This window comes from Mya arenaria, chromosome 9 (genome assembly GCF_026914265.1).
Source record: "Mya arenaria isolate MELC-2E11 chromosome 9, ASM2691426v1".
NCBI classification, from domain to species: Eukaryota; Metazoa; Mollusca; class Bivalvia; order Myida; family Myidae; genus Mya; species Mya arenaria.
The window spans coordinates 35,937,654-35,953,325 of record NC_069130.1 but is presented as its reverse complement, the minus strand read 5'-3'; the positions used below and the strand labels follow the sequence as shown (position 1 = coordinate 35,953,325).

Sequence of the window (15,672 nt, the reverse complement as noted above, 5' to 3'; positions counted from 1 at the left end):
AACACGTTCTGAGCCCATCCCCCCCAACCACAATCAAGTTTTCATCTACTGGTTAAGGGAAACATACTGTTTAGATCTCATGGTCCAACATAAAACCGTTCTCAAGTAATTGTATGGATCGTTTCGTTTTCCAGAATTAGTTGACCATGGCTGCGTCTTTTGACCTGCTGACCCCTAAAATAGGGTTATCTACTGGTTGAGTGGAGTGTTCTCACCAAACATTAAACCATTTGCACACAGTTTTTTGATGAAATATCTTGTCATTGACTTTGACATGCTTAGTAGAAACAAAATGGTTATTCCTTTTTAAGAGTCAACCTAATGATGAGATTCATTATCCTACATCAAACCGTTCCCAAAAACAGTTGACTATTGCTTAGACTTTTGGCCTTCTGACCCCCAAAACAATAGGGTCCTCATATATAAAATGTTGGCATATGAAAAATAAACATTAAAATAAGACTGCACTTCAGTAATAAAAACAAATCAACAATAAAAAAGTGACCCACCTTGTAACAGGAATATGACTCATTGTTTTGCCTGAAATAATGTTTGAAAGTCAGTTCGGGACCAAATTCTGACAAAACAACTTTGGACAACAATCTGGTCACCAAAAGCACAGGGGCCAGAAACAATATATATATATATATATATATATATATATATATATATATATATATACATATAGGCTTAAATAAACAAAAATAATTTGTTTCTGGCCCCTGTGACCAAAAGCTATCATTTGTGTGATGTTGAGATACGCGGCATGTTCCGTTGGTAATGGTTGTATGTAACCGTATTGCATGACGGGATATATTGTTGTAGCAACAAACAGGTACGTTCGATGTAAAAATTTGAGTTTATTTATGTTTTTCTTTGTGTTTGGTTAATTTTTTACCGTAAAAGATATTCCACGATATAATTTCATATAATAAACACAAGATGGTGATGTTTTTGTCATTTGAGTCTGAAAAAGCGAACAATTTCTTATAAAAATTACAATTTTCGGATACTAATATTTCGGATAAAATAAACATTGTGTGTGAATGTACAAATTTTGTAGATATAAAGGCAGGTATGCATATGTTTCAGAATCATGATCAATAATATACCTGTTTATACGTCTGGAGTAAAACTATTTTGATGAATGATATGCTACACAATTATTTGTTCTACTCTAGTAGTCAGAAGTCTATCTGAAAATAACAAAATATCTCTACAAATGTAATATATCTGTGATTTACTTAAAATCCCTGTGTGATCACCAGACAATGACAATATTTTTGTAGACAGTTAAAAAGGCTCTGCTTATAAATGTTATAAAAAATTGTATTATGCCTTGCTGACTTTAAAGCTGCACTCTCACAGATTGTATGTTTTGACAATTTTTTTTTTGTCTTGGAACTAGCCAAGTTTTGCAAAACTACATGGAAAACCAGTTATATAAGATTGCTGACAAAAAAGCAGATCGCAGAGTTTTATATTTAAGTTCAAAAATTGATGTTTTTTTGCATTTTTCTTAAACCGTTGGTAACAGTTTAAGGCATAAAACATTAATTTTGGAAAAAAGTTTGTTTATAAGAAATATTGACAAGTAACATTTTGCATTCTTTTTAGCAATGTCGGACATTCATTCAACAACGTTCCGCTATGAAGCAGTTTGTCAAGAGCTCGGGGTTCCTCAAAATCCGTACTTCCTGAAAATGTTTGAGAAAGAAAAGGAAGAGACAATTTTGTAAGTGGTTGCCTAACTGTCTGGACATGAAACTTACAAAATGTATATACCTCACATGCACTTGTTACCATAAATATTAACATTGACCAATTAAATAAGTTTTTAGCTGGTTACAAGGGAAGTTGTACCAACACAATATATTGTACCTGTTAAAATATATGCCCGCTTTGGAGAAGTTATATTTTATAATTGTTTTGATGTTGCATGTTTTTTTGTAAATGTGAACAACATTATTTTTTGAGGATGGTGATCTTTTTCTGACCTTTAGTATATGTTTAAGCACAACATGTTCTTATTTAAGATTATTATTATTAGCCAACGACGCATTGTATTTTCCATATCTTCGGTAATTCTTTACTATGTAATGTACTGGTAATTGGTATATGAGACAAACTCTCTAAATATGTACGACTGGATATTGGTACAATCTTATGGTGGTTTTACTTCTCCTTGTACTGTGGAATAGTTTTTGTTTAGAAAAAAGCCTTAATATCAAATGAATTTTTTTAAACAAAATGACACCATTATGTAGGCTCTTGTTTGCTGTCAAATCTTGACTGACTTTAAATTTAAAAACAGAACATATTAGGTGAAATAGTTATACTGTAAATATTGCTGTAAATGCAGGTTTTAACATTTGTAGTTCAGGCATTGCATTAGGATACTAAGCAAATAGGTCTTGTGCTAGAAATGTTACAATATTCAGGGCTTTTTCAGTGAAAATTGGGAAGAGGCATGGCTTTTTAGTTTTTGGAAATTCAAACATATGAACACTTCAAATTGGAAAAAAAAATCATGCATACAATGCAAGCTTGTTTAATAAAAAAAATGGTAGATTGACATAGAATTAGATACAAACAAAGCTATAGAATTAGCACAAACAATGATTCCATGATTAATAAAAAACAATAATTTGGAAAACAAATTAGGGAAAAATCTACTTTCTACATAAGGGAAGTTAAAAAAAAGCAAAATTCCGGCCCTTTTCTTAAGAAGTTGAAAAAGCCTCGAAATCTGCTTATTCTGTTGCCTTCTTGGAGTATCCCAAGTGGTTACTTAGATTTCATCTGAAAACTTTGGAGACAGAAATACATAATGTAAATTGATTGGTGCAGTTTTGCAGGCATTTGATTAAGAAAAGTGACCTTAACTTCAAGTGGCATAACTTGATTTGTTAACATTTTGATACATTGCAAACAGTTTATATTTCTAATTGGTTAAACATTTAAAATTATCTGAAATGACAAAAGAAGGCAATGGAATCACAATGATTACACGTAGGAGCTCAAATTATTGCTGTGTTAGAAAGGCTAAATCATAGAAAAATGCATTTGTTTACAAACCATGAACATAATTTGGATTCATAACAATTTTATATGATACATGTACATGTAGGTAATTTTTGTAGATCATAGCATTGAAATTACAAGAAAATAATTATTTAAAATTGGTTAAAATGAAAGGAAATTTATAGATCAAATGTTAAAATTTTGACAAAGGAAAAACAATAACTATTGTATCTCTTTTGAAATTGTAGTACTAAGAAAATGATTTATGATCATTAGTTTAACATAATGCCAAATGTGTTTAGCTTGTTGATAGTTGATTTTGAATTAAAGTACTGAAAATGGCATTGAAAACTGCACATTCTCTTAATTCTACGTTAATAGATACATTCTTACAGTCATGAATAAGTTCATTATAAAATGTTCGTGTGTTTGCTAGTTAATCACGATGTTTGTTTATTTCAACCATGCCGTTGCTCACATCCCAAAATGTCCGCACCTTGTTAACACCAGGAGATCAAAAACTGGGTAAGTACTAACATCACCAAAAAAGTGCATGTTATGATGCATGTATTTTATTTGTATTAATAATGATTAATATTGTTTTGTATAACTTTTAGCTCGTCTGTCCCTGGAAATAGTCAGAGCATTGTGATAGCCGGGGTGTCAATCGTCAGCATCGTGCAAAAACTATAGCTTTAATGGCCAAACTGTTTTCAAGAAATATTCAAATGAAACTTGGTCCACATGTTGTCTGACAATGACAAAAAGCACATACATAGCTAGGCCGATCACTCTGACTAATAATCTCCCATTTATCCCTGTTTTTTTTTATAAAGAAAAGAATTGACAAGCGTTTGGAGGTCGCTCTGTGGCGCTGATGTTGTCCATGCTCCTAAAGTTTTTAACAATATAGTTGTTTGTTGTGTATAATTGTGCATATTTAATAATCATTTGTGTCCATATAATTTTCTGTATATCCAAATGATAAAAATGATATTACTAAAAGCGCTTTAATAATCATTTATGTCCGTATAATTTTATATATATTCAACAGATAAAAATGATATTACTATACAAGGGCTTTAATAATCATTTATGACCTTATACTTTTCTCTATATCCAACTGATAAAAATAATATTACTAAAAGCCCTATTTTCAGTTATTTTATCGACAGCATAGTCATTCATCTGTTTTTTTCTTTCTGTTTGCAGTGAAAATATCCAATTCTAAGATGATACCATTTATGGTCTAAAAAAGCTTAGCCTACTATTTAGAGCTCCTATACAACTTCATATATAATGTTGTTCTATAATGTATAAATTCTTATTTGTACCCGGCACTTTTCAAACTATGATATGAACCACATAGAATTATATAAATATGATGTATATGTATTTTCAGCCATGTACGAAATATATATTTCAACATATAGAAAATTGGCTTGTTCACTGCGAAACAATCACAATTTGTTACTGAATCATTATTCTAAAATAAGTTTGCGAAGGAAATCTTATTTCATCAAACCACAAATGAATTTTCCAAGTCTTTTTAGTATAAAATTATATTGAAAGAAATCTTTGGTTTACAAAATAATCTATTGTTTTTAGTGTATTATATCATAGTCTCAATGAATACTGTCACCATTTTGCCTGGGAACATTTATTCATCTCTCCTGTGAAAGAAAACACCAAAAATTTATCCCAAAAGGAGAAAAAAAATAATGGTCAGGTTTTTAATGCTGAAAAAAAGAATAGGATTGGGTGCAAACAATTAGTTAAGTCAGGTAACAAACAAACACTTTTTTATTGCTGTGTTCAGCGTTATGGCCAGATTTGGTTCCTGCTGCGAATACTCAAATTTAATACTGGTAGTTTGAGTCATTAGTAGGCAAAACCCATCAAATTCAATGCATTTGCAGGTTTAGTGTTATTGCCCATGTCTTTACTATTGGGATTGCCAAACAGATTTTAGTTTAATCATAAAGAAAGCATCTTGACAAGACAGCAAAGGTCCATATAGTCATTAGTGGTTTTATTAAGTGGGATATTTAGTATTTGGCGCATGCTCACTTGCTTATTATAATTTGTAAACACGCTTAGAAAGTTATGGTTTATTTAGCTACAAGGCTTGAAACAATATTAGCTCATATACATGTAGCTGTTTTTATGACCAAATATCCATTTAACCTGGATTTGTATCATAGATAATTTATAAGTCTAAATTTTAGTCAGATGTCATATAAGCAACTATTATACATGTAGCTTAATATAACCTTTTCGAGTTGCATTATTCTTGCATGCAGTATTTGATGTAGTGTATTATATAACTTATAAGGCTAGTGCAACTGTTATATGTGTCAAATTTTATTTTTATTGAAATATTAATATATTCATATTAATACTAGTATGTGTTAACTTTGCTTGCTTGAATATTACATTATGTAGCATGTCATGATGTATTCATACAGGGAATACTCAGTTTATGACTATACCCAGGTATATATATGAAACATTCTAACTGTTTGAATTTAAATAAGGTCCCAGTCAAAAGCATAATAGTTATTTTTTTATTTCTATGAGAAAGTGGTTATGTAAAAAAGTGTGAAATTAAGTTTCGATATTAATTAAAATACTTTTTATAGTAGAACACTTATAAATTCAAAGACAGAAAAAAATTAGTTATCAACGTCAGTAAAGCTATTAATATCCATTTTTCGCATTTTCCGATTGCAGATCCAAGAATTTATATATATATATATATATATATATTTGTAATGTAAAGTTACAATTATTGCCGGAATCAAGCCCGTGCTTGTAAAATATGTATATATAATGAAAACAATTTACATAACTATATATAGTATCTTTGCTTGTGTAAGGAAATCTTAATTTCAATTATTGACAATTGTTTGCCTGCTTTTAGTGATATCCGAGACAACATGCACCTGTATCTGGCCGGAAACAACAAGCTTCTGACAGACAAGCGTCTCGATGACAAAGACTGTGAGGTCCTGTACAAGCTTCTGCAAAACAACGTGTTTGTCACGAGTCTTGACCTTCGCTACAACAACATCACCGATGAGGGGGTCAAGTTCATCGCTAAGCTGTTGGAGGTTAAAACATTTATAGTCATTAAAATTGAATGAAACAGCCTGGATAACTGACGTACTCACTATAACCTTTGCAAATTACTGCTTTTTCATTTATCCACTTTCTGTGGGAGTTCTCCCCATTGATATCAATGATTCATCCCGTTGATGCCATTCCAGGCAATTATTATATCTGTTAAACTATTATGGCCCTCTAAACTCACTGCAACTTTGAGTCCATCTTGAACACTGGTGCTTGGGCTGCGACAGTCAATACCAACGATTAGCAATAGTCCCAGGCTTGGCACCAAATTAATTTTACAAGGTCAGAAAACCATGTGACCAGTCTTGGAATCTTGGTACTCCTTGCTGGCTTCTTGCACGTCATGCACGTTTCCATCTGAGCAAACTGGCCAAACCTGAACTATGTAACTTACAACAGTGACACATGCATATTTTCTTGTACTTTTCAGGAGAACGCAGTCATTGAAGAAATCAACCTGATGTGCAATGACTTTGGCAAAGATGGTGCTGAGGTTCTCGCGAGGGCTTTACATGTAAGGGCAGATAACTTGTTATTGTAAACTATAAAGGCAGATAACTTCTGATTGAAAAGTTTTAAGGCAGACAAATTGTGATTGTATGGTTTTAAGGCAGATAAATTGTAATTTTAAAGTTTAAAGGTAGATTACTTATCATTGTAAAGTTTGAAGGCAGGTAACATGTAAATGTTTAGTTTAAAGGCAGATAACCTTTTATTGTAAAGTTTAAAGGCAGATTACCTTTGATTGTAAAGTTTAAAGGCAGATAACTTGTGATTTTAATGTTTAAATGACTATGTGTGTTGTTTTTTCTTACGACAGTCAAATTTTAAATGACAGGTAGATAATTTTAATTGTCACACTCAATGGAAAATATTTCAAGCTTTTTAAGTGTTCAGACAGAAAAATTATAACATACCGTAATCAAACTCTTCTTTCTTGCTTTTGCCTAAAATATTATGCCTACACCATTGCAGAAGAACACAGGTCTTCGTTGCCTGCGATTGAATGGGAACAAGATTGGGAACAGGGGAGGAATGTACCTGGCTCAGATGTTACAGATAAACACTACGCTACAGGCCCTAGACATTGCGGACACTGACCTTGTATGGGGAAGGATTTTTTAGCTTGTCTTTTATTTGATGAAACACTGTCATAATTTTATAGTGTCGTCTTAATTGGGGCTCATGCATTAAAAAATTTAACCTTGTTGGTAAAAACTATTTTTCTATGCATGTTACCAGTAACAATACACACATGCTTACAGTCGAAACCCAGTGGCCCAATATCGCTTGGCTCATTTTCCTTGTTGGCTCAAACTTGATATGAAGGAACAATTTTTTTTAAATCTATGTAAGCATTCCTGCTTTGCTTGATATTCACGGGTCTCGAAGCATTTTGCAGGTCCCTAGGATATCCAACCAAAGGGTTTTGACTGTAGTTAGACCCAAAACTCTGCATTCGAAACTTTTTGTGTAATATTTCTTGGTTGGATGGAATCCCCCATTCATAAACCATTAAAGTATTACTTTTAAGTACATAATGTGACAATTTTTATACATGTTGTGCCTTGTGAGTGACTGAGAATTCCAGCTTAGCCTCGGCTGCTTGGAATGCTATTCTTAGTTTAGTAAGGTAGTTTATCACAATATATTGCTTGTTTCATGTGTAATACAACCATTATTTTGTGATAGTTATGCATCAGTGTAATATAACCTGATGTTGACTTGATTTGCCCTACTAGTTTAACTTTTTACTGAACAAAGATCTGAACAGATCAAGTCTTCATTTTCAGTGATAAATGTGTCATGTTACAAAAAGAGTCTTTCATTTGTTGCCATTTAATATCTTAGTTCATAAAACCTGTTATGGAAAAAGCTTTATAACTATTCCTTAACTCGATGGCCAATCCAGGAATTCATAGCTGGGGGGGGGGGGGGGGGGGGAGGGATCACAACCATCAAATCCTCTCACTTTTATTACACTAGAAATGGCACATATAACATTGTTGATACATTTCAAATTTTCAACCCTTCATTCAAGAATACTTTTATACATCTTTTAAAGTGGACATTCATGCCGGCCAACTGGGGAGGGGGGCAAATTCATAATTTTTGTGTCGCCTGAAAAGACGACATATAGGGGTTACTTTTGTCATCGGCGTCCGCGTCCCATTTTCGCTTGTCCGGGGTATATCTCCTAAACAATTAGTGGTATCAACTTGAAACTTCATATGTACATAGATCTAATTGAGGGCAAGTGCAGTGCACAAGAACTGTTACTCTTGCTTCCATATTTTTTAGGGTTTTGCCCTTTGTTATTTTTCATGCTTAAAGTTTTGTCCGGGGCATATCTTGTAGAATATAAGAGTTATCAACTTGAAACTTCATATGTAGATAGATCTCATGGACGGCAAGTGCAGTGCACAATAACAGTAACTCTTGCTTTCTTAGTTTTAAAGTTATTGCCCTTTGTTAATTTTCATGCTTAAAGTTTTGTCCGGGGCATATCTTGAAGAATATAAGAGATATCAACTTGAAACTTCATAGCTAGATATATCTCATTGAGGGCAAGTGCAGTGCACAATAACAGTAACTCTTGCTTTCTTAGTTTTAAAGTTATTGCCCTTTGTTAATTTTCATGCTTAAAGTTTTGTCCGGGGCATATCTTGAAGAGTATAAGAGGTATCAACTTGAAACTTCATAGCTAGATAGATCTCATTGAGGGCAAGTGCAGTGCACAAGAACCGTTACTCTTGCTGCCATATTTTTAGAGTTATTGCCCTTTGTTAATTTTCTTGCTTAGGTTTTGTCCGTGGCATATCTCGTAAACTATAGGAGGTTTCAACCTGAAACTTATTCCGTAGGTATATCTGATTGAGGGTTCAAATGCCACCTACACTTGAAAGTTAAATGGCAACATCATTGTCTATAAATGAATAAAATGCCAATCTAACAGCTATAATGTCGACAGTAAATAATTCGTCAGGCGACACATCCGACTCGCGGAGTTCTAGTTTATATGACAATTCATGCCAATGTTACTCACAAATTGACACTATTGCTGATTTATTTTATAGTTTATGTCTTTATTTATAGCTTAAATATTTTTTTATAACAAACCTTATAATGAATTGTTAAAGTCATAAATTTACTCATTTAATGTTTACTTATTTCCATGTTTACGAGTGCCATACATATCATATTATCATAACCACATAATTAATATGAAATATTACACTGAAAAAGGCCCACTAAAAACCTTTTGTGCATCTTACTCAAATTCAAATGGTGTGTGTTTAATTGTGGATTGTTAGGCCAGACAAAATCAATATTTGCTTGGTGTTTCCTGACCAACTCACACAAATACCCATGAGCATCTCTGATGGTTATAAATGTTATCTTTGTTTTATAATAACAGAATTAAGAGGTTACAAAAAAAATTGCTTATCCACCAACTTCTTAAAATCATGATAGAGAAAAGCCGAATGTGCCCTTATCTCAAATGTGCACTTGACCTGCAAGCAGTGTTCCTCGATTTGAATCCACAATCTTGTAAGACGAGGACATTGGGTCCTGATTTTAACCTGAAAGGAGGGGGCCTGTCTTATAAGTGAGGCTTTATGAAATAAAAAAAAATAGTGATTATAATATTTGTAATAAAAATTTCGAATACTTTTACGCGGGGTCTCAGACGATGTTTATTGATTATTATTTTTTCGATCGTATGGTATTTTCTAACCAGCCTAGACGCAAACGTGGTATACCCAGTATATTTCTGAACCAGTGACTGCATATTTTAGAACAATGTCATCTCATATTCCAGACCACAGAGAGTGTTATCGCCGTGGCAACAGTTCTGAACAATAACAGGACCCTGAAATCCCTCAACATGAACCGACCCATTCTCTTCACAGAGCAAGAGGAGTGTACTGTACACTTTGCTAAGATGCTCAAGGTATGATTTAACCTACAATGCTCCTTGGGTAATTTTGTCGATGGGGTTGTATTTTTCCTGTAAACTTAAAAATTAAAAAAATAATTCACATTATGACCTAATAAGAGAAAATAAATCAAACTGTCATAATTTTCAAACAAAGAAGAATAATCAGTTGTTTTAAGGTAATTTAAAAACTACAGTTATTGTATTTTTATTTGATAATAAATGCATATATTCAACAAATATATTCTTCATTTGAAATATAAGTAGCCTTATATCACAAAATGAAAACCTTACACTGGTGCACATCTGTTATTTCTTCCCCATACCAGGTCAACACAACACTTGAAGAGCTCCACCTACAGAAGTTTGAGATACGGGACTTTGGGGCCACAAGACTGGCAGAAAACCTCATGGAGAACCTCTCCCTGCAATACCTGGACCTTAGTTGGTAGGTCACATACAACCTAAGTTGACAGAATATGTAAGTGTGATCTAACCACTTAATCATAGACTTGTGTTGTTTATCTGCGGTGCTATTGTTTTGTGTAACCCCTTTCATCTTGGGTGCTATCATTTGGTATAACCTCTTGCATCTCAAATGCAATTGTTTGGAGTATCCCTTTCATCTCAGGTGCTGTCATTTATCTCAGGAACTTTCTTTTTAATGTAACCCCTTTCATCTCAGGTGCTGTCATTTATCTCAGGAACTTTCTTTTAAATGTAACCCCTTTCATCTCAGGTGCTGTCATTTATCTCAGGAACTTTCTTTTTAATGTAACCCCTTTCATCTCAGGTGCTGTCATTTATCTCAGGAACTTTCTTTTTAATGTAACCCCTTCCATCTCAGGTGCTGTCATTTATCTCAGGAACTTTCTTTTTAATGTAACCTTTCCATCTCAGGTGCTGTCATTTATCTCAGGTGGTATTTTTTTAAGGTAACCTCTTTCATCTCACGTGCTGGCATTTATCTCAGATGCTTTTTTTTTTAAGGGTACCCCTTTCATCTCAGGTGCTGTCCTTTATCTCAGATGTTGTTGTTGAGTGTAACTACATCTATCTCAGTTACTGTCTTTTTGTGTAACCCCTTCAATATCATGTGCTACTGTTTTGAGTAAAACCTTATATATTAACTATGACCAGGAATGATACATTAGAAAACAATTGAAAATACTTACAAGGGGCACTGTATTAGAATCTCTAGTAGGTGACATACAATCATTATTTCTTAGATAATTTGGTGTAATGTAACCTTTCAGGACATAAGTTATATGGTACTTAAATTCTACAGATTAATATTATGATTACAATAAGTTTTATTAGTACCATCTGTTTTGCAGCAACAGAATAACAAGAGATGGTGTTAAGGAGCTGTCGAAGGTGTTGAAGCGAAACACTGGCATTCGTCACCTCAATCTGAGTTTTAACCGACTGGAGGATGACGGAGCCATACACGTGGCTGAGGCAATTGCTACGTACAACACCACACTGGAAATGTGAGTAGGGTCATAGCCGTGAGTGTAGATGTAAGATAAAACCCCAAGGCCATAAAACTGTGAACAAAACATTAAATAAAGATGATAAAATGGTTTATTTCAGGCTTTAAGGTGGGTTATTGAAAAAAATGGTGGATTACATCCTGTTATGCTGACTGCTTGCAACATTTACTCTATTCATATTTGGTTTCACTGTTCCACTATAAAAAAAGAATGGTTTATTAAACCACATTGCTTAGGAAAAAAATCAACAAATTTGTTTATGGTTTGATGTCATTTGGCTAAAATTTGGCATACCATAGTTTTACAATTAAATGTCAATTAAATATCATTTTCAATGAATTAAAAGCATGAAATTAAAAGGAAATTGCATGTTTATGTGTAAGATTGCAATATATTTCCCCTCATGAACGCCAAAAGTAAATATTGTTTAAAAAATACCTTTGGTGCACACTCGATATTGCTATCTTATACTGAAACAAACAAGTATCCTCATTGATACTAGTGTCAGTAAATAATGTAAACATATGTTATATATGCATTCCAAAATTGTCCTAATTTTTCACACAATAACTATTGGTGATTATTTCAGCCTGGATGTGAGAACCAATAACATCACTGGAAAGGGCCTGTGTGCCTTGTCTGATGCATTGAAGATGAATGCCACTCTCAACAAAATCTTCATCTGGGGAAATGTTCTTGAAGAAACTGCTGCTATTGTAAGTTTTAGTATAGAATTGATCTGAGTTTTAACTTTATTACCTAATTGACCATGCTGTTTAATATGTTTGACCATATGAATAGTTGCTTTAGGTTCATATTTGATAATCTTAAGTTTAAAGCTGCACTCTCACAAATTGACCGTTTTGACAACTTTTTTTATTTTTGTGTTGGAATGAGCCAATTTTAGTGTTATGTCTGAAAACCAGTGATTCAAGACTGCTGACAAAAGATCAGATCACAGTTTTTCATATTTACATTCGAATTGATGTTTCATGGCTAAAAGTGTTACAAACGCTTTTAAAAAAAATGAATTTTTCGGCAGTTTTCCAAACAATTGAGAATTTTTTTTGGTGAGTTGTCTAAAATAGCTGAATTGAAGGTATTGATGCTAAAATCAGCTGATTCTGATGCAAAAAATAAAATACAAGTTAAAAAATGCACTCTTTCTCCAAAATAAGATCTACCACAATTAAAACGAATGTTTTAATACAGTCAAACCCCATTGGCTTGGAATCACTTGGCTCGAATTTCTCGATGGCTATTCAGCAATTATACACTCTTGTTATCAACAAATACCATTCTTCATAAATGCATTATTTAGTTAAAACTTTATCACTCAAAATTTATGTATTTTATACATGTGTATGTATTGATTTTGAATAAGAATGTCACTTTAAAACTGTCAATCTGTGAGAGTGCAGCTTTCAGGTAATGAGAGAAGCAGCTAGGCTTTAAAACATTTATTTTCTATTCATGCGTTTGATTGTATTCATAAATACTAGTTTATTATCCTAGTTTTTTGTTATATCATTAAACATATGTTCTTTAATGCATTTGATGTACATTACGAATTAAAGGAAGAGAGCATTTTAAACACGTTAAAATTATTAGGGTCATCAGAATCTGCATGCTTGTATTTTTGTACACATGATAATTGCTGAAGAAGTGAATTATGTAGTTTATATAATTAAGTCTCAGGTACCTAATTCATTTATAATCCCCCACCAAACTGAAGATTTCGGGAGGGGGATATTGTTCTTGCCTTGATAAAATATTTTATTAGTTTGAAACTAGGTAAATGTGTTGTCAAAATCTAGGTTACCAGGTCGAATCTAAATGCTACACAATAAACTATATTCTTTATTTAAAACAGTCGCAAACAAAGTAATAAATACATCTCATATATAATGGTCATAAGAGTCCATCACTCTGCAGCTGTATTGCATGTTTTCATTGGAATATTTCCGGAACATATATTTTCATGCCATATTCATTGCCTAAACTGGCGAGGGATATCAAATCAATGAATTTGCTTGTTTATTATGAATTATTATTTTGCAGGCCTTTGCTAACCTGCTGGACAGTGGGCGACTCCAGAAAGAAAGCACAGACGTTCAGCCTTACCTCGTAGACGGAAAAACCATCCTCAGCGAGCTCAACCACAGTGAACAGAGACATTATTACTACGCTCCGAGTTATGGGGCTGACGTTCCTAGCTGGCAGCCAAGGGGGAAAAATCCACGAGGATCAGACGTGAAAGCCTACAGTAATTCAGGAAGGGAGATCATGGCAATGTGATAACTAAGGGAGATAATAAAATTTGAACTTGTTAAAATTAAGGGAAACATGATACATTTGACTTTAAAAAAGGGTGATAATCAATATTAAACTTTGAAGTTTTGACTTTTGAAATGAAATGGATATAACAAACCTTATACTTTTAATATAAAGGGAGGTAATAAATATTTGACATTTAAAATAAAGGGAGATAATTAACATTTGACATTTAAAATAAAGGGAGATAATAGACATTTGACATTTAAAATAAAGGGAGATAATTAACATCTTACATTTACTACACAATAGTTTAAAAACGAAATAATAAACTATTGGTTCTAACATTCAAAAGTAAGGTTGATTAAGCTTGTTTTGAGACAATGTTATCACCACTTATGATAACTGACTTTTAATCTGATATATTACAAAGGGAGATAATTGGATTTTCAATTTTGACATACCGGTAAATCGTTTGTTGATTTTGATCTGATCTTTTAAGGGTTGGAATGTCATTTTTATCTTTATGACGTCTCATATCTGTTGTAGATTGTATCTGTGATAAAAACTTGTGATCGTCAATATGTTGAGTTAAATTTATATCAGTAATATTTTGAAAATAAATTATTACAATATGATATGCTTTTGTTGTTTTATTTAGCAGCACTGCTGCTCTTCCCTTTTACTTCATTTTATACAGTTTTTTTTATACAAATGAACTATTGAACTTACCTGTAAGCACACATAATTGTGTGTGTTCTTCAGACTAAATGTAGACTCTGGACTCAATAATTATACAACATAAATTAAAACATATGGGAAATTGATACAATAATGCATTGAAAAGTAAAAAGTATCTCTAACTTAAATCTTACCAAAATAGCACGTCGAATTAAACTCTCTCTCTTCTAGATTATTAGTAGTAACTGAGTACCCTTATAATATATAGGGTTGTGAATAGCACAGACTCAACAGTGTCATAGTTAGCTTAACCCATAGGAGGCAGTATCAGACAGAATACCATCTCCAACTGATACTGGCGCCTATGGTTTAACTAGACTTTTAAAAATAAAGCGTTGTCATATAGAATTGGGTAAAAAGGGTCTTAACTCTGGTAGATATATTAACTGGTGTATCATTCCCGCATGATATTGGAGTTGTCTTTCTTTGTCAAGGATAATTATATTTTTTTACAGAAGCATATCAGTTCAAATTAATCCGTCACCTTAACTTTAAACAAAAAATCAAATGTGTTTTATTTCCACTGGAAGAAAGCGTGATGATTAATGTATATATTATACAATTAAAATATAAATACACAATATGAAAGCTTAAATTACTTAAGCAATTTAACAAATCAAAATTTAATACTTAATTTGAATTATTTTAATAGTCTTGACGGTACTTCAGTAATACGGCCATAGATTCTATATTGAGCAGAAACACACACCATTTCAATCAATTCTTTTTTATGCTTTCTATGCATCATGAAGCGAGAGCATTAGTTGCCAAGATGTATGTGCGTCCGTCCGCTCGCCAATCTTCAACAAATGTTGCTATAAATGTCCACACTGTCGAAACGACTCGTAGCGGATCCGTGGTCTACTGGTCACACACTTGAATCAAGGGATAGCAGGTTCGATACTCCGCCGCTTCACTAAAATAATACGAATCGTCTAAGAAAGGGACGTTATATTTGCTTTACACTGGTGCACGTTAAAGGACCAGGGTAGCTCTACCAAGGGTGCATTATGTTCTTAAAACCTAAAATGACTAACAGTCTTATCCACGTTCCGTCATTGCTAT

The 15,672-nt window shown here is 32.8% G+C and overlaps 1 protein-coding gene across 2 annotated transcripts; it reads left to right on the top strand.

Annotated features, from left to right (window-relative positions):
* The first annotated feature begins 808 nt into the window (after nt 1–808).
* On the top strand, nt 809–14,506 carry LOC128203615 (leucine-rich repeat-containing protein 34-like). 2 transcript variants are annotated; one of them, XM_052905103.1, is made up of 11 exons: nt 809–835; nt 1,618–1,735; nt 3,535–3,549; nt 5,948–6,137; nt 6,587–6,670; nt 7,132–7,260; nt 9,980–10,111; nt 10,426–10,544; nt 11,434–11,589; nt 12,182–12,308; nt 13,654–14,506. In XM_052905103.1, exons 2-11 carry the CDS (start codon nt 1,620–1,622, stop codon nt 13,888–13,890), a joined length of 1,305 nt encoding a protein of 434 aa, XP_052761063.1. In that variant the 5' UTR covers nt 809–835; nt 1,618–1,619; the 3' UTR covers nt 13,891–14,506. The 2 variants fall into 2 exon arrangements, with proteins under 2 accessions (XP_052761063.1, XP_052761064.1); XM_052905104.1 differs by lacking the exon at nt 3,535–3,549.
* The last annotated feature ends 1,166 nt before the right edge of the window (nt 14,507–15,672 follow it).

Coding starts and splice junctions, on each gene's coding strand:
- LOC128203615 (XM_052905103.1), top strand. CDS start 1,620: ATGTCGGACATTCATTCAACAACGTTCCGCTATGAAGCAGTTTGTCAA. Junction 10,112..10,425: donor ACTTTGCTAAGATGCTCAAG/GTATGATTTAAC, acceptor TCCCCATACCAG/GTCAACACAACACTTGAAGA. Junction 11,590..12,181: donor TACAACACCACACTGGAAAT/GTGAGTAGGGTC, acceptor TGATTATTTCAG/CCTGGATGTGAGAACCAATA.